Genomic DNA, 26,448 nt, shown 5'->3' with positions numbered 1-26,448 from the left:
GGCTGTAATGCAGTGGTACCACTTGGATTCACTGGTCTGGAAGTGGTGAACAAACCCTTATCCTGGCTGAGACAAGCTAGCTAGCTTCTGGGTTGGCGGACCTCCTCACGATGTCAAGCTTTTCTTGAAAAGTATTTTTATGAATGTCCGAGACCGAATAAATTTTTCTTCTAAAGTTTGTGTAGGCATAAATCGTCTTGTGTGCAGATCGCTACAGACGTGTTTTGCCATTCGAACTTGGTTGTAACAGTTTCCCTCTGAGCAACCAATCAGAGGACAGAAAAATGCTGACTCTATTCTGGGCCAGCTGTTGAAATCTGATTGGTTAAAGAAACAGAGCTATTTCTTAAGGAGACTGTGGTAAAAAGACCAGCAGTACAGACTTTGAAGGCCCTGGGCAGATTAGATTGACATGGCAGCACATAGCTAATAATAATAGCTAGCATATAAATAAATTGAATGAATAAATAAATATCTAGTGTTTTTCTTGAATGCAGACATTTTGTTAAAGTCTGCTGAAATAAATTAAACTGTTAAATAGAACTTTAGAAAATTAAAATAAATATTAAATAAAAAACACACACACACACACACACACACACACACACACACACACACACACACACACACACACACACATCTGTATTACCCAAATGGGGTCTAACAAATGTTAACTATTTCATTCCTTTTTCAAATCATTTAATTTAATTTACTCAATGTAATTTGTCAATTTAATTGATTACTCAGTTTAATCAATATAATAAAAGGTGTATTGCATTAATTTGATGTATTCTATTTTTATTTTGATATATATTATTTTTTTGTTTAAACTGTTGTTCACAAATGTTAACAATAATAAACAGCGTTAATAAAAAAAACAACAAACAATTTTTGTTTTGCATTTATTCCCCGAACTGTACTGAAATTGAACCAAAGCATCACTTAAATACCGAGGTATGTGAAGGTGTGATGCCTATTTTTTACTCACATTGTGAAAATAGTAAATAACTCTATTGACTGACTAGTGCTTTCAGACTCTACATGAATATATGTGCTGTATTACAGTGGTGAGATAATTAGTACTCATAATGTCACTTCAGAATTTAAGATTAACCTTTAACCTGTATAGGCCTGGCTGATTAGTTGTTCAGATTCAAAGATATTCAATAACTGTATGACTTGACAAAAAATCTGATAGGAACAGGTATCAGGTATTTATGCTATATGGACAAAAGTTTGTGGACACATAAGATTTATATGTGCTTTTTATAGGTCTCATTCCACATTTAGTCTCCATTTCCTTTTATAATAACCCCCACTCTTCTGGGAAGATGTTCCACTAGATTTTAAAGTGTGCTGTAAGTAAAGTCAGGTACTGATGTACAGTGATCCAATCCATCAAAGCGTAGAGTGCCGTCAGAGCTCTATAACAGGCCATTCAACCAGATCTTCGTGAACCAGATCTTTATAGAACTGGCTTTGTGCACAGGGACATTGTCATGCAGAAACAGATTTTGGTCTCATAGGTCAAGTGAGGGAAAATTCTAAGACATTCTAAACAATTGTGTGCCTCCAACTTTGTGGTAACAGTTACCACAAAGTTTTTCCGAATAGTATAGTTATACTAGTTGTGTTAGTCCTGAATGAAATTCTGGATTTACAGACAGCTTCTTGGAGTTTAGGGGTTTTGTTTGCTTTGCCTATATTATTCTAATGGTTCAAATTGTCTGTCTGATGTTCTCTCCTGCAACCAAATTAAGGCTACAACCGTGTTATTTCTGAGACCTCCTGAAAATCGATCAGCAGAACAGCGGGACATGTCAGGCGGACGGACTAATCCATTCAGGTGTGCCGAGTGTTGTCAGCGTGACCCTTTCAATCACAGGGTTCAGCTGACACAAGAGGCCTTTTGTCGTTTATTACAAATGCAACGACAAACTCCACCATGCTATCATAAAACTTTTAAAGCACTATTGACCACAGTAATATTCCATATCCACAAAGGCTGGCTGTTAGAGAAGATGCACTCTGACTCTTCAGACATCCATCATGCAGCATATAATCAATGATCATTTCCATGCAGTCTTCACTCGTGTCCTTATAAGTATCTTGTCCTTATAAGTAATGACACAGTATCCAAGGTTGACCTTGAGTACATGCCTGGGGGGAAAAGAAAAAACCCAAAATGGCAAAATATGCAGCAGCTTTTTTTTTTTTTAACAACAAATCGTTGGTTAGAAAATGTGGAAGAATGTTGTACTTAGTACAGTTTTTTTAACCATTTTATTTGTGTTTGAGCCATGTAACCCAGCCATTAGGGTTGCACAAGCCAGTGCACTCTTAGTGTCGGTCCCAAGCCGGATAAATAGGGAGGGTTGTGTTAGGAAGGGCATCCAGCGTAAAACATGTGCCAAGTCAAATATGCGGATCACAAATAAGAATTTCATACCGGATCGGTCGAGGTCCGGGATACCAACGACTGCCACAGGTATCGTTAGCCTACAGGGTACCGGTGGTAATTGGGCTAATGTTGGCCAAAGGAGGAGAAGGAGAGGAGGAGGACAACTACAGAGATGGCAGGGAAAGGAGAAGTGTAGGAGAGAGGATGTTTGGGTTGGTACTTTAAATGTTGGTACTATGACTGGTAAAAGGAGAGAGGGAGCTGATATGATAGAGAGGAGAAAGGTAGATATGTTGTGTGTACAGGAGACCAAGTGGAAAGGGAGTCAGGCCAGGAACATTTGAGAGGGGGTTTAAACTGTTCTTTCATGGTGTGGATTAAAAGATAAATTGTGTAGGGGTGATCCTAAAGGAAGAGTACAGTAAGAGTGTAGTGGAGGTGAAGAGTTTCTGATAGGGTGATGAACAAAAAGTTGGAAGTTGAAGGGGTGATTATAAATGTCATCAGTGCCTATGCTCCACAAGTGGGTTGTGAAATGGAGGAGAATGAAAAATTCTGGAGTGAGTTAGATGAAGTGCTAGAAGGTGTACCTAGGAATGGAAGATTGGTGATTGGGGCAGACTTTAATGGGCATGTAGGTGAAGGGAACAGAGGTGATGAGGAGGTGATAGGTAGGTATGGCTTTAAGGAGAAGAATGTGGAAGGGCAGATGGTGGTAGATTTTGCTAAAAGGATAGAAATGGCAGTGGTGAATACTTATTTTAAGAAAAAGGAGGATCATAGGGTGCAACCTGAAGGAGATTGGAGACTGTAAGGTGTTGACAGTGTAGCTAGACAGCATCGGATGGTGGTCTGTAGGATGGTTTTGGAGGTGAAGAAGAAAAGAAATAGAGTGAGGACCGAAAAAAGAATAAGATGGTGGAAACTGAAGGAGGAAGACTGTAGTGTGAGGTTCAGGGAAGAGGTCAGACAGGGGCTCAGTGGAGGTGAAGAGGTGCTGTATGAGAAGTTGGACACTAAGGAAAAAGAAAAGGATTTGTACCGATTGGCCAGGCAGAGGGACCGAGCTGGGAAGGATGTGCTGCAAGTTAGAGCAATAAAGGATGGAGATGGAAATGTGTTGACTGGTGAGGAGAGTGTGTTGAGAAGGTGGAGGGAGTATTTTGAGCAGCTGATGAATGAGGAAAATGAGAGAGAGAGAAGGTTGGATTGTGTGGAGATGGTGAAGCAGTAAGTGGATAGGATTAGTGAGGAAGAAGAGTGAGCAGCGATTAAGAGGATAAAGAGTGGAAAGTCGGTTGGACCAGATGACATACCAGTAGAAGCATGGAGATATTTAGGAGAAATGGCAGTGGAGTTTTTAACAAGATTGTGGAAGGTGAGAGGATGCCTGAGGAATGGAGAAGGAGTGTGCTGGTGCCGATCTCTAAGAATAAGGGAGATGTGCAGACCTGCAGTAACTACAGGGGAATTAAGTTGATCAGTCACACCATGAAGTTATGGGAAAGAGTAGTGAAAGCCAGGCTGAGAGAAGAGGTGACCATCTGTGAGCAACAGTATGATTTTAATGCAGAGGAAGAGCACCACATACGCATTATTTGCTTTGAGAATGTTGATGGAGAAGTATAGAGAAGGTCAGAAGGAGTTGCATTGTGTGTTTGTGGATTTGGAGAAATCGTATGACAGTGTGCCGAGGGAGGAACAGTTGTACTGTATGTACTAAAATATGTGAGGGTGTTGCAGGACATGTATGAGGACTGTGTGACAGCAGTAAAGTGTGCAGTAGGAATGACAGTCAAGGATTGGCTCTGAGCCCTTTGCAGTGGTGATGGACAGATTGACGGACAAGGTCAGACAGTAGTCTCCATGGACTATGATGTTTGCAGATGATATTGTTCTTTGTGGTGAGAGTAGGGAGCAAGTTGAGAAGAGCCTGGAGAGGTGGAGGTATGCGCTGGAGAGAAGGGGAATGAAAGTCAGTGGGCGTAAGACAGAGTACATGTGTGTAAATGAGAGGAGGGCAGTGGAGTGGTGCGGATGCAGGGAGAAGAGGTGGAGAAGGTGGAGGAGTTCAGGTACTTGGGTTCAACAGTGCAAAGTAATGCAGAGTGTGTTAGAGAAATTAAGAAAAGAGTGCAGGCAGGGTGGAGTGGGTGGAGAAGAATGATAGCAGGAGTGATTTGTGATAGAAGGGTATCTGCAGGACGTGAAAGGGAAAGGTTATCGGACTGTGTTGAGACCTGTGATGATGTATAGTTTATTAGAGGGACAGCACATGTAGGACGTTTTGGAGACAAGGTGAGGGAGGCGAGATTGAGATGGTTTGGACATGTGCAGAGGGGGGACATGGGGTATATCGGTAGGAGAATGCTGAGGAGGGAGCCACCAGGATGGAGGAAAAGAGGAAGGCCAAGGAGGCAGTTGTGGATGTGGTGAGGGAAGACATGCAGGTAGTTTGGTTTAAAGAGGCAGATGTAGAGGACAGGGGGGTATGGAGACGGATGTTCCTGTCCAGAGTTGCAGTAATTTTTCACAAAGATCTCGTATTGAGGATGGGAGAGTCGGAAAGTCTCCACCAGCACATCCCAAAGATTCTCAATGGGGTTAAGGTCTGAGCTCTGTGGTGGCCAATCCATGTGTGAAAATGATGTTTTTTGCTCTCTTCACCACTCTTTCACAATTTAAGCCTGATGAATCCTGTCATTGTCATCTTGGAATATTCTCGTGCCATCAGGGAAGAAAAAATCCATTGATGGAATAACCTGGTTATTCATTATATTCAGGTAGTCAGCTGACCTCATTCTTTGGGCACATAACACTGCTGAACTTAAAGGTGACTAACTGCAGCAACCCCAGATCATAGCACTGCCCCCACAATCTTGTACAGTAGGCAATAGGCATGATGTATGCAACAGTTCCTCTGTCTTTCTTCATACCCTGATGTGCCCATCACTCAGGAACAAAGTCAGTATACTCAAGAGTCCAATCTTTATGCTCCCTAGCTAATTACAGCTTTATTTTTCCTGATTTGCCTCACTAATAAGTGGTTTTCTTAAGGCTACACAAATGTTCAGTCCCAATCCTTTGAGTTCCCCTTGCATTGTGCATGTGGAAATGCTCTTTTCTTTCACTAATATACATATCTGTATATCTGTAAGTTCTACTGTTGTTTATTTACGTTTAACGGAATGATCACGATCATTCAAGATGTTTTTCCGACCACATTTCTGCCTTGAAGATGATGCTTGTCCACTATCCTTCCACTTTTTAATAATGCGTTGGACATTTCATAACCCAATTTTTGTAGTTGCAGCAATCTTCTTAGATGTTTTCTTTGCTTGATACATGCTAATTATTATCTATTTATCAAATATAACTTCTCAGACTGACCAGTGTACCACTGTTTTATGTAGTGGGAGGGAGGAGTTGTCCAAGATTGAATGTACTTTAAACAGCATCCTCTTCTCATACAATATCTTCAAAGAATTCAGCTCCTCCTCAACAACATTGCTTTCCTTGCGGATCAGTCTGTAGAATGTTTGCGTCTGCCACTCTCTCAACCTGCTTCCCCAGCATGCCACAGCATACAGTAGAGCACTGGCCATAGCAGTCTCAAAACATCCTCAGCATCATCCGGCAGATGAAGAAATAGAGGTGGCTCTTTCTTCATTACTTCAGTAATATATAATATAATTACATTTCTGTGTTTTTCAACAGCGTGTATTTATTTAATTCTTGCACATTTTCTGACCCATGATTTGTTAAAAGCATTAAAAACTGAATATTTTCCTTTTCATTTCTTTTTTTACACACGTAAGAACTGCCTATTTCTGCTTATCTGCTTTGCTTGTTTACACCGACTCAGAGGGTCTTCGGTCTAAGTTTGTCATTAAGAACCACTTTGGGAAATCAGATTAATTTAATGCGACCTCTTACTCAACCACCCCCCAATCACCCCGACCACTCAACCCCCCAAACCACCATTTCAAGCCATGTTTTCTCTATTGAGAAATGGTCTCCTGTGTATAGCCTGTTGCACAAACAAGGACCTTTTCACCTATCTGTGTGTTTGTGCGTGTGTGTGGGTGCTCTAATAAGCCTCTCACTTTCAACGAAGCCATGTTTGTCACCCGTGAGCCCATCTGCATTGCTAATTTTTGAAAACGAAAGCAAGGGAAAAAAAACAAAAGAAAGAATGGAATAGAAGTCAAATCGCAGCATATCACACTGCACCCAAAATAAATGGCCTGGATAATAGGAGGCATGTAGTGATACTTTGTATGTGTGCAAGCTGAGTGATTGTAAGCTGTCGGGGAATAGTCATGCATTTACATGGCATGGGCCCCAGCTCTACAGTATAGAGATTGAAGGGGAAAGGTACTGTAATAACATTTTATTTATTTATTTATTTTTAACTAGAACAAGACTTGATAATGTTTGTACAGCTTTGAATACAGTCACAAATTGTGTTATTTTTTCCCACAGCCTAGGGAGGCAGTATAATTCCACCCCCCTCTGTTGTACGTTTTGTCCTTCCTTCTGTTTGCTAGTAGCTTTGTGCCACTGCTTTGCTTGACTGGCATGTTTATATCTCCCTGTTGTAATCCCAGCGGTCTGAAGTGCACTCATCCAGCTGGATTAGCTTTACGCCTGCGAATGTTCTTTCCTTCTTTTTTTTTTTTTTTTTTAATTGAGACCGAAATGCTTAAAGTTTCCTGTCACTAGGCATATGGCAGAAACTTAAGACAGCACACATTACGAGAGTACCTTGGCTATGCACTTTCTTCTGTATTACAAACACCTTATTTCTTTATTTCCTGGAGCTCACAGTGATGCCAAACCATAGCTTCATCTTGTCAGAAATATCTTGTATTCAATCAGAAAAAAGTCTTCAGGCCTGTAAAGTGAGGTTTTGAGACATTTTCTTGAAATGAAGGAAAATGGATCTTCATAAACGGATCTTCATAAACAGTGCAGTTTACCATAAAATAAAAATAGTAAAAAAAGATGATAATAATGGACTTGAAGAAAAATGTTCTCATGAGTGTAATATATAAGGTTTCTATTATTTTTAGTACATTGTCCTAATAAAGGAAAGTATTAAAAACATATTTGTGTATTTTATATAGTTTTTTTCCTTTTTTTATTAAAATGGTAATATTTATAGATGACATTGCACATGAATTTAATAAGCCAGACTGAGGGATTTATTGGGAGTATTGATGGGATTTTTTTTTTCTCGCTTGGTGTGTTAGGCTTATGATCTGCCAGAGCAGAGCACAGTACATGTGGTGTTACCTCCAGCTGGTTCCATACGTCGCTCCGAGCTGGTGCTGCAGCGCAGACTGAGCAGAGGAATAGACAGTCTGACCAGACTGGACCTCAGCGCCTCAAGACTGCCTGCCACCTCCACTGGCCTCGCTGTCATCCTGGAGAATGAAGACTCGGACACGCAAACAGGTACAGACACATTGGTGTGTGGAGCTTGACAGTGGTGCTGAAATTTCTTTCTTATTCTTATCCTTTTTCCCCCCAGACCATTTATTTTTAGGTCATTTGGCAGATGCCCTTATCCATAGTGACTTAAGGGTTAGGATTAACTTAGGTTTAAGGGCCTTTCTCAAGGGCTCAGCTACCACCTTCTCATTAACCTATTCTTTAAGTGATTGTACATTTCATGGTTAACATTGTGTCATGTGACAATATAAGTAACATGGTTTCTGCTGCTGATTGCTGTATTACATCTCATGATGCTGACCCCACTAGGATCCCGAGCCATCTAGAGAGGTACAAGTGCCAGTTGGATCCCACTTTATGAAGATGTTGGACATTGGACCTAAACGATAAACGACCTCTTAATCAAGCCTCAAAATAACATTTAATATGCTGTTTGTCCATCATTGTACATTTAAAGGCTTTGGCATGGAGGAGTTGGTGATGAATCTATAATGATTTTAGATTTTAAGCTAATTTAAGAGTTGCACTAGAGCTCCTGGTTACACAACTCCAACTGACTGTAGAAGACCATAGAAATGGACATTACTCATAATCATACATAATTTTTATAATGTTTTAATGATTTATAATCACACTCTTGGTGTCATCCAAATGGTGATGGTTTCCCTTTTAAGTCTGCTTCCTCTCAAAATGTCTTCCCCAACAATCCCCCAACACGCCCTAACACACATCCCAACATTAGATTCACGAAGATTTGGTCCGTGGCTCACAGAAGGATGGACACCATTACTCTCGAGTCTTGTCAACTTTTTGAATTGTCAAGAAAGAATGGAAAGAATTGACAAGGCTTCCTTTGATGAATTTAATTGCTGTGCTCATGATGCCTTGGAAGTGGTAATTTGCACGTTTTAATCAAGTCAGTTCACACTTTTGTGTTTTGTACGTCCATAGTAGGGGAAAGAGCATGGACACCTATATAAATGTGTGTCTTTTGTGCTCCGTCCCAGCAAACAACGCCCATTATAACCACAAATAGCCAGACTGATCTTTTGGTACTGTTCTACTCGAGTGAACTTTAAAACATTTTGAATAATTTTGGAATGATATTGCAGCAGTGGCCAATAGCAAGTAGTTTAGCTGCAAGCTAGCTAAAATAAATACAGTATTTCATTTATACTATTCACACAAACTGTGACCACTATAGAGGAAACCCTGCTATTTTTAAATCATTGACTTTAGATCAGTTAGAATAGAAAGAGTACTTGGTTAAATCCATTACACTGACCATACTAATTCCACTGAGAAGGTAGTTCTTCTGTACCTGATTACACTGGGTACAACTATGCATATTTGCCATACTCAGCAAATTATAATTATTACACAAACTCACAGCTGTCCAAAGGCAGTTTTTTTTCTATAATAAATGAAATCATCATTTAATTAAAAACATTTATTTTTTTATTGACTCGGGTTATCTTTGTGCAGTATTAAAATTTACTTGATCTGAATCATTTAAGTGTGACAAATAATTTTCCGAGCCACGAGTTCCGAACCCCAAATTATATTTTGTACCATAGTGCTATTGTGAGACTGTAAATTCTCTCTCACTGTGTGTAGCCCTCATCAGTAGCTGACACCACTTCTATTGAGAAAAACGTCTTTTTTTACTTACTCGGTACAGACATTTTCTGAGTTTATTGTAACACAGTGTCCTATCCTGCTCTCTTACAGATTCGTCCTTGTCCATTTCGGCGGGTATTTTTATGATGCAGCCATCGTCACGCTCCACGTTGACGGGCGCTCTTTAAAAGCTGTCCTATGTTCGTCCTTCAGCTTTCTCGGGTGGCTCCCCAACCCTCTCGGTTTCTCCACCCAATCCCATGTGCATCTTTATCTAACCGTCCTCTGCCCCCTCGCGTTAAATGCATTAGCATAATGGAGCGCTCTCACAACAATGTCATAAATTAGACAGGCCATGCTTTATAAAACCCCACTCCACTGGATTTATTGAGAATCGTGTCAAGGTACCACATCCTTCTTCTCAGGCCCATGCTTTTAACTCTAATGAGAACACTGTGGCCAGGTGTGTACGTGTGTGTGTGTGTGTGTGTGTGTGTGTGTGTGTGTGTGTGTGTGTGTGTGTGAGTGCGTGCGTGCGTTTGTTCTTGTGTGTCTGTGAATTTGACAAGGGCGGGGCAGCCAGACAGGACGCGTTCTCCATTTCATTTACCATAAAGATTTCTAGTTGGCGTTTCTCCCAGCTAATTGGATTTGCGGCTCCTTTGTCCTCGTCGTGTGTGTGTCTGTCTGTACACTTCCTTATGCACCTTGTCCCTGTCTGATCCCTCACTTGCAATCTTCCGCTCCTCGCTCTAAACCACACAATGGCTGCCGCCGGCGTTCAAAAGCGTTCTCTAAATATTTCTCGTCAACGGAAACACGTTCACCGAAATTCAGCCATCTCTAAAATGCAGTTTTACTTGTGTTTTCTCTCTTTTCCTTTCTCACTCCTTTTTTTTCTATATTTCAGGATGTGTCCATTGGTGTTAAACGTGTCTTGGATAACTCATGAACGCTCACACATGATCTGTGCTAATTCTCATGTATATGGTTGTGTCAACAGAGCCCAAACCACACAGCACTTTCTATGTCTTCTGTAAAACGGCGTGCAAGTCTGTTCAGCCAGGGAAACTGCGTGTACGCTGCCAAAACTGCAAGCAAGGAACTTTTACACTGAGCCGGGTGAGTGTCTGTGAATCTGCTGCTGCAACAGCAACGAATCAGGAAATAATTATTGAAACTTTTTTCCCATTTTGGCAAAGATTTCACAAAATGACAATTTTTCAGCGGACTACTACAGAACGACAGAAATGACTAAATACCATGTAAACCATATCTTCACAGAGCTGGCTTAGTTATTTTTGGGCATTGTCCTGTTGGAACAGGTTCGGAAAGAAAATGTCATGCTGCCACATCCAAAGATATTCTATACAATTGTGTGTCTCCATCTCTGTGGTTTGACGAAGACTCGCATATGAATAGAAAAGTCAGGTGTCCCAAGAGCTTTGTTTTGGTGACAGAAGCTTCTAGTTGCACATTTTTAAATAGATTATACATAAAATAAACAATTATTGCTCATGTTTATAAAGAAAAAGAAATAGAGATTACTACAAACTAACAAATATTGTAAAGCAACTGGAGGAGCTCCACACCAAGACAGCCATCTGCACTGCATCTTGGAATGTAGTATGTCCATGGATCCACTTTAGATTGCCTGATGTACTTACACTGATGTAATTGTTGATGCACCAGTCATTGGTTGTTGCTGTTGTTGTTTCTTATTTTAATTAACAATAAATTTAATATAGGTGAAGGTTCAAATTTGAAAAACCTTGGAGAATGCTTGAAATGTATTGTGTGACGTAGTAATTATAATAAAACTACTGCTATTTTCCCTTCAGCAATATAACATAATAATATAATGTATTCCTGGCAGCTTACTGCAAAACCAGTACAACTGACTTTAAAACCATTCTGACCAAAAAGTTTTAGTAGCCCTAAGGCAACTAAACTTCTCAATTAATAACAAACAATGATATAACTCAACTGAATCAGAAATGCATGACTCATTTTCTGCACCAGGTGTGTGTGTGTGTGTGTGTGTGTGTGTGTGTGTGTATGTGCAGCCTGGGGCTGGTGTTATCTGTTGCTCCAGCATATGGGCATCTGTCCCACCACACTATATCCGCAAAGTCTCTGCACACTCTCTGCAAAGGCTGAATGACAAGCCGCTAAGCTCCACCTGCCTTTTCTTCCTGCTCACAGTGGTCCTTGGCACATCGGGACACTGCCTTGTTCGCTGCCTGTGTGCCAGCGTAGTGTGTTTCCTGTGCCAATCTCATGCTGAAGCTGGCTCTGAGGATCCTATGGCATTGCCTGCCAGATTGTGTCCTTAGAAAATTTTCCTGATATGCAGCAAAAACAGGGGCCAAGGCAAATGTCCTAAACTCCACATCTCACAAGTTTTTCATTTCATATATTTGAATGGACAGGAATATGGGTCGGATTGTTGTCTCAGTTTGTGACTGTTGGCTGTAGTTTGTGTGTGTCTTTCAATGTTCCAAGTTCTACCTCTGAAGGAGGAGCTCTTTGTTTAACACGGCTGCTTTGATGCCTTTAACTCAAACCCTCAACACATTGGTTGGATTCCTGGCAACCAGAATGCTTCTGCACAAGCCACACATGCCAAATCTGCACAAATGTGGGTAAAGATGCTGAACAGTGATGTCATGTTACTTCTGGATCCAAGCCCTGCTGTGTACTTTGAGGGGCTTTCAATTAAAACCGAGACTTTCAATGTTACAGGTATAAAAATTACGGTGGCCGAGAAGTGCAAAACACATTAACAAATTAACAAATCCAAAAACACATTAACAAATCCGAAAACAAATTAACAAATTCAAAAACAAAACAACAAATTAAAAAACAAATTAACAAATCCAAAAACACATTAACAATTCAAAAAACAAATTAACAAATCGAAAAACACATAAACAAATCCAAAAACACATTAACAAATCTGAAAACAACTTAACAAATTCAAAAACAAAACAACAAATCCAAAAACACATTAACAAATCCAAAAACACAACGACAAATCCGACAAACCGGAAAAGGTAGGTATAGTTTGTGAATGGAAACTTACAGATCATTGGACAAGACACCTGTCAGTCAAGATATACAGGTGAGTGACAGGTGTCTCGTCCGATGATCTGTAAGTTTCCATTTGCAAACTATACCCATGTTTTTCCGGAATTTGTTAATGTGTTTTGCACTTCCTGGCCACCGTAAAAAAATAGATGCTCATGTGGCGGTACTGCACCCAGTGGTATGTAGATAGTGTGTCCTTTTACTGATAGGTGGTGCACATATCGCGGGCCTGTCTAGAAACCATTAATCAAGATGGCAGATATCAGTGTTCAAGCACAGTATGGTGATGAGATGCTCAGCTGCAGTAAGACATTTGAACAGTGTAAACGTTTGCCCAGGCAGAGGGACCGAGCTGGGAAGGATGTGCTGCAAGTTAGAGCAATAAAGGATGGAGATGGAAATGTTGACTAGTGAGGAGAGTGTGTTGAGAAGACGGAGAGAGTATTTTGAGCAGCTGATGAATGAGGAAAATAAATGGGGAATAAAGTTGATCAGTCACACCATGAAGTTATGGGAAAGAATAGTGGAAGCCAGGCTGAGAAAAGAGGTGACCATCTGTGAGCAACAGTGTGATTTCATGACGAAGAAAAGCACCACAGACGCATTATTTGCTTTGAGAATGTTTATGGAAAAGTATAGAGAAGGTCAGAAGGAGTTGCATTGTGTGTTTGTGGATTTAGAGAAAGTGTATGACAGTGTGCAGAGTGAGGAGTTGTGGTATTGTATGAGGAAGTTAGGTGTGTCAGAGAAATATGTGAGGGTGGTGCAGGACATGTATGAGGACAGTGTGACAGCAGTGAAGTGTGCAGTAGGAACGACAGACTGGTTCATGGTGGAGGTTGGACTGCATCAAGGATCGGCTTTGACCCCTTTCCTGTTTGCAGTGGTGATGGACAGGTTGACAGACAAGGACAGACAGAAGTCTTCGTGCACTATAATGTTTGCGGATGATATTGAGAGGGAGGGCAGTGGAGTGGTTTGGTTGCAGGGAGAAGAGGCAGAGGAGTTCAGATACCTGGGGTCATCAATGCAAAGTAACAGAGAGAAGTGAAGAAAAGAGTGCAGGCAGGGTGGAGTGGGTGGAGAAGAGTGGCAGGAGTGATTTGTGATAGAAGAGTATCTGCAAGAGTAAAAGGGAAAGTTTATAGGACTGTGGTGAGACCTGTGATGATGTATGGTTTAGAGACGACAGTGGCATTGAGTAAAAGACAGGAGGTGGAGCTAGAGGTAGTAGGGCTGAAAAAGTTGAGGTTTTTGTTTGGAGTGACGATGATGGACAGGATTAGAAATTAGTTTATTAGAGGGGCAGCGCATGTAGTACGTTTTGGAGACAAGGTGAGGGAGGTGAGATTGAGATGGTTTGGACATGTGCAGAGGGGGGACATGGGGTATATCGGTAGGAGAATGCTGAGAATGGAGCCACCAGGAAGGAGGAAAAGATTTTTCTCATTAATCTACACTCAGTACCCCATTATGACTATGTTCAAATTCTGGAAATGTCTGTAAATTTTTCTTAATAAAAAAATGTGAAATATTACATCCATAAGTATTTAGGCTCATTAATCAATTCTTAATTAAAGCCCCTCTAGCAGCTATTACATCCTTCAGTATTTTTAGGTATGACACAACCAGCTTTACACACCTGGACTGGGGGATTTCTGATATTCTTCATGGTAAATACTCTCAGGCTGGGTCAGGTTGGATGGGGAGCGTCGGTGGAGCATTTTTTAGGTCTCTCCAGAGATGTTCAGTATGGTTGAAGTCATGGTTCTGGTTGGGCCACTCTAGGGCATTTACAGAGTCGTCCCTAAGCCACTCTCTTTGATGTCTTGACTGTGTGCTTAGGGTTGTTGTCATGTAGGAAGCTTAACCTTCGATCCAGACTGAGGTCCTGAGCGCTGTGAAGCAGGTTTTTATTAAGGATATCTCTGCACATTGCTCTATTCAGCTTTCCCCTTAAACCTGCTCGGTTACTCTGTCCCTGCTGCTGAAATACACCCCCACAACATGATGCTGCCCCCACCATGCTTTACTGTTAAGATGGTTTTGCACATATGAAGAATGGTGCCTGATTTTCTCCAGAAATATTGGTGAGAATTGCTAAACCGTTCAATTCTGGTTTCATTAGACCAGATAATTTTGTTCCACACAGTCTGGGCTCCAAGTGAGCATTATTGGGTTTTGCACTGAGGAAAGGCTTCCGTCTAGCCACTTGGCCATAAAGCCCAGATGGGTGGAAGGCTGCAGTGATGGTTCTTCTCCTAAAAATTGATTCCCAATTTCACACGAGATATCTGGAGCTCACTCAGAGTGACTGTTGGGTTCTTGATCTCCTCTCTTACTAAGGCACTTCTCCCCTGATTACTCAGTTTGGCTGGGTGACCAGCTCTTAGAAGAGACCTTGTTCTGTCACACTTCTTCCATTTCAGAATTAAGGAGGCCACTGTGCTCATGGGAATCTTAAGTGCAGCAGAAATATTTTTCTACCCTTCTCCAGATTTGTGCTTTATAGAAATCCTGTCTCTGAGCTCTGCAGGCAGTTCCTTTGACCTCATCGTTTATGGTTTTTGCTCTTATATGCATTGTCAGCTGTGGGGCCTTCAAAAGAGGGTGTGTGCCTTTCCAAATCATATCCAATACATTTAATTTATCGCATGTGGACTCTAATAAAGGTTCAGAAACATCTCAGCAACGTTCAAGAGAATTAGGAGGCATCTGAACTCATTTTCAAATGTTGTTACAAAGTGTCTGAATACTTATGTACACGTGATATTTTGGTTTTCGAAATAAAAAAAGTCATTATGTAGTGTAGATTAATGAGAAAAAAAGAATTTCAACGATTGTAGTATCAGTAACATAACAACAATGAAAAAAGTAAAGGGTGTCTGAATACTTTCCGAGTGCACTGTATGTCTCTGTGTAACTCTGTAAACCTCAGGACTCTATAATTGTAGCGTCCCTCAACCGAGCAGGAAATGCACGGCACGCTCGAGCGCAACCTCTTTTCAAATCCGGCTGCTGGATTCTGTTTGAGTGCTGTTCAAATCCGGCTGCTGGAGAGTGCTGTTTGTCCAACAGTTACCTAATTAAGGCTTTGTTGGGATGTGGTTTTGATTCTCTATGTCCAGAGAGAGAAAGAGCGAGGAAAGGAGAGAAAGAGAGAGACTGGTGTGGACAAAGGAGAAGGTGTGCTGGTGAATAATTCATAAACATTTTTCTCATTAATCATTACATTCACATGGAGGGGTGTGTGTGTGTGTGTGTGTGGGTGTGGGTATGTGTGTGTGTGGGTGTGTGTGTGCGCTTGTGTGGGTGTGTGTTTTGATGCACCAGGGGTCTGCGTGACCTTTCCTTGCTGTCTCTTAGCAGGTGTCTTCGTGTAATCTCCAAGCCCCACCACCGTAGCCCTCTGGATTTTTACCCAGGCCTTGCCTTCATCCCTCTGTCACTCCTGCACTCCAGCCCTCTATCACTCCCCCTGTCTGCTGCAAGGGAGGGAGTAATGATTTCCTTAACCTTTCTCTCTAGCTTATTAAGGCTCCTGTCGAAATGTTTAAATGCTTATGCTAATCAGGCTTTAGCTTGGTCCTGCAGTTTGTTCATCCCAAAACAATTATGGTTTGAAATAGTGCCTTTATCTGGCATCCCTCTGCTAGAGGGATGTGTGTAAGTGGGAGGACAGATACACACACTGAGGAAAGGGAAGGGACTGAAAAGGGTTTTTAATTTTCAGCAAATGGGTTAACCGCTATATAATGCTTTTTATCTTCAGTCTTTTTATGTCACCATACTCTCAGATTTAAGCCTGCACTCTGCATGAATGTTTAATGGAAAGAATGAGTAGCGATTTTATAATTGCAGTTTTAAAATTGATTGATAATTGATAAGTAAATAATTGGTTAATAGCAAAGTTTTTCATTCTGAAGTGGCCATTCATTTATTAGCTTTTTTAAATATTTTTATTGTTGTTTTAGGGACCCTCATGTTGGGATGATGTCCTTCTTCCAAATAGGATTCATGGTGTGTGCCAGTCAGAAGACTGTGATGGACGAGTGGCGGTAAGAGTTGCACCATGACTGCCTTCAATGAATATAGACCTGCCTTCTCACTGTCACAAGTGGGGTCTTTATTTCAAATCAAATAAAGGGTTTTCCATTGGCCACTGGTTAGTTGAAAGATTTGTGGTGCCTTTTTTGAGATCAGTGCCAACAGAAATGTCACTTTACTTGAGGACTGTATTGGCAGCACCCCAACTGCTATGCATAATAGCAATAGTTTGGAACTAGTGCAAGTTAATTTCGAACCCCTTGCCATTAGTAATAATAGAGCAGTGGAGTGGTGCGCAATAAGCATTTGCTGTAAAAGCCTTTTATAAGAATGGTGATAGTGTGAAAGCTGCACAAAGGGGAATTCAGCATCATTAACAGGACGTCATGCTCATGTCCTGTCTACACATTTCAGAGAAGCTGATTCAAACTTACAAAAATGAAGTCCAAGTGGTGTTAGAACGGCCCTCACACCAGAGAAGATCGAGAAGAGCCCTCACAAACAGTTTCTTCGAAATGACACACATGTTGTAATCACATGAGCAGACAGGACAGGATCATTTTCCTTTTTTTTTTTTTTTAAACATGCAATCTTTTTCTCAGTTTTGCGCTTTTTGACTTTATCTATTCATAGTTACAATTTGAAAAATGTTCTGTTGTGTAGGAGTTTTACTGGAAGTGTGCGGCTCATCCCACTTGTGATGACGACACATCGGTTGCACTGGATTTGATCATGACCAATGTGCACCACGTCCCCTGCATCGCCTGCACTGACGTTATGTGAGTGTGATATCATTTGTATAGGTTAAAAAATAGGTCAATAGATGTTTGTGGGGGGACGGGGTATGGTTCAGTCCGATTTATCCCTATTTACAGTAATCCCCTGTTTAAACCAAAAACCGTGATAAACGGACACCACCCCAAAAATGCTATTTTTTACACTGTACTAACATTTTACTTTTTTTACGTTTTATAATTAATAATTATATATTTTTTTTATAAATTTCATTATTTCAACATAAAACTCCATAAAAACAATTCCCTATCCACAACAGACCGGGAGAATCAGTGAAACAAATGAGTTATTTGGTAATTCCACAATAAACCGGGGGCGCGAGATTCAAACTGCGGTAAAAGTGGGGGATTACTGTATATTTATTTAGGGTGGTGGTAGCTCAGTGGTTAAGTCATTGGAATTAGGACTGGAAGGTTACAAGTTCAAATCCCACCACCACCAAGCTGCCACTGCTGGCCCCTTGAGCAAGGCCCTTAACCCTCTCCTGCTCAGTTGTAATAAGGGCTCTGAATAAGGGCGTCTGCCAAATGCCATAAATGTAAATGTAAATCCAGACGCACTACGAATGAATGGAGTTTTATTCAATTGGAGATACTTTGTGCAGCTGGGGATTTTTCCACATCAACAGCCTAAAGCTCCATGAAGCTTCTGGGCAACTGAAGAACTTTAAGGATGGATTTGGACTGTAATCAATATCAACAGTCTACTACAATGGCTCAGGACCTCAGGTCGAGTTTAATCGACTATCACTGCACACCCGAACAGTGAACAGTAATGAATGGACATTCGGTGCCACCTAGATGAGGATGGGTTCCTTTTTTAGTCTGGTTCCTCTCAGGGTTTCTTCCTCATACCTTTTCAGGAAGATTTTTCTTGCCACAGTCACCACTGGCTCGCCTATTAGGATAAATTTAGAATCAATAGAAACAAACTTCAACAAAACATTATTTTATAACCACTGTATCTGTTTAAAGCTGCTGTGAGACAATGTCTAGTTTTAAAGGTGCTCTTTAAATAAAAATGAATTGACTTTTGCAAAAATTGAGTCCTATTGAGTCCAATTCCTGCAAAAGTATTTTTGTTTTGTATTTAGGCTTTGGTTGTTAAAAAAAAAAATCCCATTATTTAAACATCGTGCAAGATCTGTTGTATTCAAGATCTGTTGTACCTGTGTGAAGCTGCTTATAAGTATAACCCTCACAACTTTTCACACAGAGAACACCATCCACACAGTGAAGCCTAGCTGGGGTGGCATCATGGTGTAGGAATGTATTTCATCAGCAGGAACTGGGGGACTGGTCAGGGTCGAGGGCAAGATGGTTGAGTAAACTACAGGCAATCTTAGAAGAAAACTTGTAATGGTCTGCTGAATCTGCTGAGGTTCACTGTTAAATAGAACAGTGACCCAAAGTGTACTGCCAAATCTACACTTGAGGGGCTTTAAAGTAGTAGCCACACTAACAAAGCTTTGCCAAGAAAAATGGACCATAATATACTGTAGCGGTCACAAAGACAGAGGGCATTCAGCTGTTGGTTTTTAATGTTGGTTTTTACTATTGTATGCAGCATGGTTTATAAATTAACATCATTAATTATTATACATATTTTACAAATCAAAAATGATTGATAGATAGTTTAGCATCTAGTAGAGGTGCAAAAAAAATTGCTTTGTGCAAATGAACACAGTGCAGTTAAATATATAAATAAATGTATTAGAAATAAATAGAAATTGTATAGGCAGTAAAAATATGCAAAATCTATTGAGCAAATAACAGTTAGAATATAAACCAATAAAGTAAAAACAGAACACAATGATTTGCAAATCACATAAACTCATTAAAAGTTTAAATTGAAGAAATGTACCATTTTGGGGGGGGAAAGAATTTTGAATTTGATGGCTGCAACATGTCTTGAAAAAAAAGTTGGGACATGGCGATGTTTACAATTGGTGAAATGTCTAGACTGCAGGGAGGACAGTTTAGCACTCAGACCCTTTTACTAAAGCCATGCTGTAATAGATGCTGTATGCAGTTAGCACTGAATAAGCAAGGCCTTCCCTGATGAAAGCAGATGTTGCTCTAAAATCTGTATATACCTTTCAGCATTGAACAACATGGAGCCTTTCCAGCTATCCAAGCTACCACTTTCACTAATGCACTCTTCTGAACAGAGCACTGAAAACAAGCCAGATAGTCCCTCTCCTCTTTAGTCCATAGGTTTTGGTGTCCATGGTTTCTAAAAAGAAATTGAAATTTTGGTTTGTCTGACCACAGAACAATTTTGACTTTGCCTCAGTCCATTTAAATAAGCTGTGGCCCAGAGAAGGCAGCAGCATTTCAGTCATTTTCACATACTGTATGGCTGCTTTTTTGCATGATTGAGATTTAACCTGCAAGAATCTCTTGAACATGCAGTTATCCACATATTGATCTGTTTTCAGTTAACCTAAATTATTGCAAAATATTTCTCCAGCTGTTTCTTTTTTTCAGGAACAATTAGCTTTCCAACATTTTGTTGCCCCGTCCCAACACTAAGATGTGTTGCAGCCATCAAATTCAAAATGACCTTATTTCGCATCAAAATGGTGCATTTCCTCAGTTTAAACATTTGATATTTGATATGTTTGTTTTACTGTGATAAACATATGATAAAAATAAATAATAAATAAATAAAATATGTTTTTTATGAGATTTATTTTCATTTTCCACAGTGTCCCAACTGTTTTGCAATTAAGGATGTGAACGTGTGTGCATGAGAATGGGGAAAAAATAGTATATGTGCAAGTTATATAAATATACTGTATATTAAATATTTAGATTATAGGTACAACAGTATGTGAGATAATACAATGTGTATCTACAGAAAGTAAATTTACATTACATTTACATTTCAGGCTTTTTGCAGATGCCCTTATCCAGAGCTTTATACATTAATCTCAGTTATACAGCTAAACAATTGAGGGTTAAGGGCCTTAAAGGACCAAGCAGTGGTCGCTTGGTGTTGCCGGCAATTCAAAAACATTTTATTTATAATTATCAATGGATGCACTATACTTTTATTATTTAGAAAGTGACCAATCATTTGTGACCAATATTTTAATTGATTGTTGATTTGCATTGCATCATAACAGGGGAAAATCATATCACATCGCATTGGTAGCTGCTTTATATATGTATTTAATGTATCGTATCATTGACATTGCCTCGAGATTCCAATCACTTTGGCAATAGTGATGGAGATGCACATCCCTACTCTGCATAGACATATACTGTGATGCTCAGAGGCAGGTAGTTGGGTGCAAATGATGCGCTAATGCGTGGCTTTTTTTTTTCAACACCATAGAGCCGTCCTAACACACTGTGATTGAGTTATACTTTCAATGATGCAGTGGCCAAATTAACTTTCTCAAGATTCCTCAAGGAGTATATAGAATAGGAAGTCATACTTCAATTACATTTTGTTATATTACAACAGGTGGAAAAGAGGGTGAATATTTATGCAAGGCATTGTATCCTAGCATCAAGTTTTTGAGATTAAAGTTCACACAGTTCAGCACAGTCACACAGACGGCTTCACAAGGTCTCTTGATTTTTATGGCTACTTCATATGGAAACTACACCTTGAAAATTAAGCCACAACACAAGAGAGTGGTAAACACAGGATTTGTAGCCATGACTTTATTACAACTTAGCAAACAGGTGATTAAGACAAACAGAATGACTGATGGTTAACCCTCCTCAGCGAGTGAAAATTCTCCTCCTACCACTCCTATGTAGCTGCAATCACCCCGCTCGGTGCAGTGTGCGCTCGTGCTGAAGGTCAGCAGTTAGCCGTTAGTTCAGAACAGCTTTTGCCACCTTCCTGCTTTTCTGGATGATGAAAAGAAGGCGCGATCTGGCACAATGCAGCAAAATCAGCGAGACTCACCATTCAAATCAAGAACTGATTGAAGTGGTGCAGCAATTAGCTTCCCGAGTGGGCTTTTGTTTGGCCTTCGTCCTTTCGTTTCCTGCTTGGTCCTCCTCCTTTCTGAAGGGCAGAGGCAAGGACACATGCGTGTTTTTTAAGAACCACCAGAAGAGAGCTCAATGCTAGCAGGCTGACTTAAGATCAAGTGTGTGTACTATTGAGGGTGAGATGAATAGACAGCGAGAGTTTTTCTGAGAAAATCATTGTAGAAGTCAACTATGTGTGCATTTGAAGCATTTATTTTTTAGAGCATGTGGCATTTTTGAAATCTCAATTCTTGATTGACAAAAACAAAAATTATCCAAACAAATCAGCAAGACAGGGTGCCATTACTATTCCATATGTTGGTTAATGTAATAAGGATTTGCTTACGTATATTGCTCTGGCTTTGCACTCTTTATCTCTTATACATGCACCTGTATTTGCGAGGTTTTTATCAAAACCGGATCGCCCCTCCTGCTGCTGTCTTGAGCCCCATGCTGTCTTGAAACAAAGCGATTTCCACACACAGTGCTTAGTTATTTGGGAAGCCTCAGGGGATGCAGCATCCAGAGCTAGTCCAAAGAAATTGAGTTCTGCCTCGTGGCACTGCAGATGAGTGAAATTCTAATACTACGACTATGCAGAGAAAAATACTCCTTGCAATCGAAAAGAAAGAGTGATAACTGTAAATTAATTTGCATTATAGCGTGAGTTATAGTGGGACCTCATGTGGAAACAAAACCTATTCATAAACTTCATTGTTTGAGTGCTTCAACTTAATTTGTCTAATGTCCATGTAACTCTACCTCTAATGCTCATTAAAATGCTCTTTGCTAGTCCAAATATAATTCACTGTATTACAAGTACAGTACAAATTTACCAAAACTGCCAGACACAGAAACAGTTTCTTTCCCCAAGCAATCAGCCTCATTAACAACTGACCATAATGATATTCCCTGCTTCATATCTATAAGTACTGCATTATTAAAACTGTCAGTCTTCACATTATCTGCATATGTTACACACACTATGGCTGCTATATATTGTACAAAGTTTTATAGTAAACTCTTGATCATACCTGACGCACAATACTGTCATTTGCATTACCATGCACTCACACTTTTTGTATGTTACTGATCTGTCATATAATCTGTATCCCTATTTAATATTCATACTGTCTATATTGTCTCATATAGTCTGTATTGTCTTGTCTTGTCTTGTCCATTTCTCTTGTATAGTCCAAGCTGAATGTATAGTTTTTTTTATTTATGTCTGTACTTTGAGAGTCACTAAGAGCTGGAACCAAATTCCTTGTGTGTGTCAACACACTTGGCCAATAAACCTGATTCTGATTCTGATTCTGATGAGACCAAGATGCAACAGCCAATCAGCTTTGTGTTATTGCTGCGAATCTTGTGCGAGTTTAGTGATACTTGGCTTTTTTTTTGGTGTAGTGATTACAGTAGGTCTTAAAAAGGTCCGAAAAAGTCTTAAATGTAACTTGGTTAAACCTGTAGAAACCCTGACATGCACATGGTCAATGCTAGTGGATATAATCTGCTGTGTTCTTACCTGCAGGAGTCCTGTTCTGGTGGCTCAGTGTGCCGAGCGTCATGTGATCTGTCTGGATTGTTTCCACGTGTACTGTGTGACCCGACTGAACGATCGACAGTTCATCCATGACCCTGCGGTGGGCTACTCACTCCCCTGTGCTGGTAGGAATGAGCAGGCATGCCTGTTTGTTTTATGTGTGTGTGTGTGTGTGTGTGTGTGTGTGTGTGTGTGTGTGTGTGTGTGTGTGTGTGTGTTTGTACCAGTGATTGATGATAGGAGCTTGGTGGCTGCCATGAAGAGGAGACACTATCATAGCATTGGATTTTCTCTCTCTGTCTCTTTCAGTCTCTCTCTCTCTCTCTCTCTCTCTCTCTCTCTCTCTCTCTCTCTGCAACATACACACGACTTAGTGTCGCTTTTCCACGTGTCTCTGTCTGCACTTTCTTTACTGCCATGCTATAATGGGGCTCCAGGGAGAAATGCTGACCTCCCATCAGCAAAAGAATTCTTTATCTGTCTCACCTCTTTGCCTTACACACACACACACACACACACACACACGCACACGCACACACACACACTCACACTTATTTGCTCTTACAGATTCCCACAAATTTGTGGGCCTTGAGCAAACGCAGCGTCTAGGGTAAAGCTGCAAGTGGTAGCGTTCAGTGCTTTCGATGCTGGATTTAAATAGGCCAGAACTAATCTGACATTGTATTTTTCTTATACTGCGACTCCGAAGGGAGTCCAGCTGCAGGTTTACAGATAAAGAAAACGAGTTTAATTCTCACAATTTGTGGAAAAGACAGGCTTAAAGAGTGAAATTTGGGCATTTTTTACCTTGCTGATGAAGACATGTAGGCAACTGGTGCAACTTAAAAAAAAATTTTTAAATGCCCTATAAATTTAAATTATAAATTGTTGTCTTGTAAATTGTGATCGCCTGGATGCCCTGCCACATGCGCCGGGTGTTTCCATTGGCTTGGAAGTGTTCATGGATTCTCTTGGCGTGTACACGCTTCGCCTCTCTGATGGCACGGGACAGTTTTGCCCTTGCTGTCTTTAAGGCCGTCTTGTCCCCTTCTCTGAAGGTGGAGTCTCTGGATTTTAGCATTGCACGAACCTAAGCGGTCATCCATGGCTTCTGGTTGTAGCGTTTGGTAATGGTCTTGGAGATGGTCACTTCGCCAATGAACTTTCCGATGTAGCTGGTCACTGTTGACGTGTACTCCTTCAAGTTGGATGATTGCAGCTTCCCTATACATGTTTCCAGTCATGCATTCAAAGCAGTCCATGGATCCTGCTGGCCAGGTTCTCACCTGCTTTCAAGCTCATCTTGAACGCCTGTTGAGTGGTCTGTATGCTGGGATCAGCATAACAGTGATGTGGTCTGAGTAGCCGAGGTGGGGCCTGGGCTTCTACCCGGTATGCGCCCAGGATGTTTGTGTAAACAACATCCAGCGTGTTTTTTCCTCTGGTTGCAAAGTCCACATTCTGATGAAATTTATGGAGCACAGTCCTCAAAATTTGCATGGTTGAAATAATTTACAATAAACAATCTGTCAGAGTGTGTGTTTTGTAGTTTGCTTATGGTCCTGTAGAGTACACAAAGCACTTCCGTAGCATTAGCGCTAGGTGGAATGTACACTCTGAGCACAATAGTGGTGGTGAATTCCCAGGGTAAATAAATAGGTCTACATCTCACAACCATAAATTCCAACAGCGATGAGCAGTAGGTGGAAACTAGGACAGAGTTCTTACACAATTCCATGTTGATGTAAACACACAGACCACCGCTGCGAGTCTTACCGCACAGAGCTGCATTTCTGTTGGCACAAAGTGTTCAGAACTCTGTCGCTCAGCCACGTCTCAGTAAACACAAAGACACAGCAGTGTCTGTACTCATGGCAAGTAGCTTGGTGTCTGATGTAGTCCAATTTATTGTCCAGGGAGCAGACATTTGCCAGCAGGATAGATGGTAGAGCAGGGGTAGCACTAGCCTAGCACTAGCCCCCTCTGTCTTTCAGCGCTTATATTTACATTTGCGGCATTTAGCAGACAGCCTTATCCAGAACGATGTACAAAAGTGCTTTGAGTCTCTAGCAATGAATAAATCTACACTGGTACACAAGATTACAAACTCTTGAATTCTAAAAAGCAAACTTGGAAAGTGCTAATTTAAGTGTTTCAGGAAGAGGTAGGTCTTCAACCGTCGCTTGAAGATAGCCAGGGACTTCGCTGTACGGACATCTAGGGGAAGTTCATTCCACCACCTCGGTGCCAGAACAGAGAAGAGCCTTGAAGTATACTTACCTCTCTTTCTGAGAGAAGGTGGTACCAGTAGAGCAGTGCTGGAGGATATCAGACAGCGTGGTACAGTGCGAGATGTGATGAGGTCTCTGAGGTAAGATGGTGCTGGTCCATTTTTGTCCTTGTAGGCAAGCATCAGTGTTTTGAATCTGATGTGTGCAGCTACTGGAAGCCAGTAAAGGGAGCACAGCAGTGGGGTGGTGTGCAGCTGCGTTTTGGATCATTTGCAATGGAGGAATAGTGTTCAGAGGAAGACCTGCCAGCAGAGAGTTGCAGTAGTCCAAGAGACTGAACAAGCAACCGGGCAGCTTGTGTGGGCAGAAATGGTTTAATCCTTCGGATGTTGTAGAGAAGAAATGGACAGGAACGAGCCACATTAGCGACATGATGAGAAGAAGGACAGTTCATTGTCCATAGTTACCCCAAGGTTACGAGCAGTGGCTGAAGGGAAGAGCAGAGTCATGAGTTATTCAGAGATCTTGGCCTTGGAGATGAATCACCTGGGATGACCAGTAGTTCTGATTTGCTGGGGTTGAGTTTTAGTTGATGAGCACTCATCTATGAAGATATGTCTGTCAAGCATGCCGAGATCCGAGTGGAGGCTGTGGTATCTGATGGAGGGAAAGAAAAGATGAGTTAAGTGTCATCTGCATAGCAGTGATGATAAAACCCATCTAAGGATATGACTTCACCAGTAGAGTAGGTATGGAGGGAGAAAAGGAGGGGACCAAGTACTGAGCCTTGTGGGACACCAGTGGTGAGTCTGCATGGGGCAGATGTGGATCCCCTTCATGTTACCTGGTATGGGCAACCTTCCAGGTAGGAAGCAAACCATTCCCATGCTGATCAGCTGATACCGAGGCGCTTGAGGGTTGACAAGAGAGTCTTGTGGTTGACTGTGTCAAATGCTGCTGAAAGGTCCAGGAAGATAAGTACAGTTGACAGCTTGGCTGATCGAGCAGCATGCAGTTTCTCTGAAATAGTCAAAAGGGCCATCTCTGTGGAATGTGCCGCTTTGAACCCAGACTGGTTTGGATCATGGAGGTTATTCTGTGAGAGATAAACAGACAGTTGGTTAAAAACAGTGCGTTCCAGAGATTTAGAAAGAAAGGAGAGAAGTGATACCGGTCTGTAGATGTTGATGTCTGATGGGTTCAGAGCAGGTTTCTTTAAGATGGAAATGACCCTTGCTTGCTTGAAGGTAGTTGGCACATAGCCAG

The 26,448-nt window shown here is 41.0% G+C and overlaps 1 protein-coding gene across 1 annotated transcript in view; it reads left to right on the top strand.

The window, feature by feature from the left end:
• The window catches only part of prkn (parkin RBR E3 ubiquitin protein ligase), a 153,589-nt gene that overhangs the window by 62,840 nt on the left and 64,301 nt on the right, over positions 1 to 26,448 (top strand). The window contains exons 3-7 of the mRNA XM_046875994.1: positions 7,657 to 7,861; positions 10,482 to 10,600; positions 16,543 to 16,626; positions 17,279 to 17,394; positions 22,940 to 23,076. Coding sequence (XP_046731950.1) covers positions 7,657 to 7,861; positions 10,482 to 10,600; positions 16,543 to 16,626; positions 17,279 to 17,394; positions 22,940 to 23,076 — 661 coding nt within the window. The remainder of the gene's footprint in view (positions 1 to 7,656; positions 7,862 to 10,481; positions 10,601 to 16,542; positions 16,627 to 17,278; positions 17,395 to 22,939; positions 23,077 to 26,448) is intronic.

Source organism: Silurus meridionalis, chromosome 2 (assembly GCF_014805685.1).
Source record: "Silurus meridionalis isolate SWU-2019-XX chromosome 2, ASM1480568v1, whole genome shotgun sequence".
In the NCBI taxonomy this organism is placed as follows: Eukaryota; Metazoa; Chordata; class Actinopteri; order Siluriformes; family Siluridae; genus Silurus; species Silurus meridionalis.
This window is presented reverse-complemented; position numbering and strand designations above follow the sequence as displayed.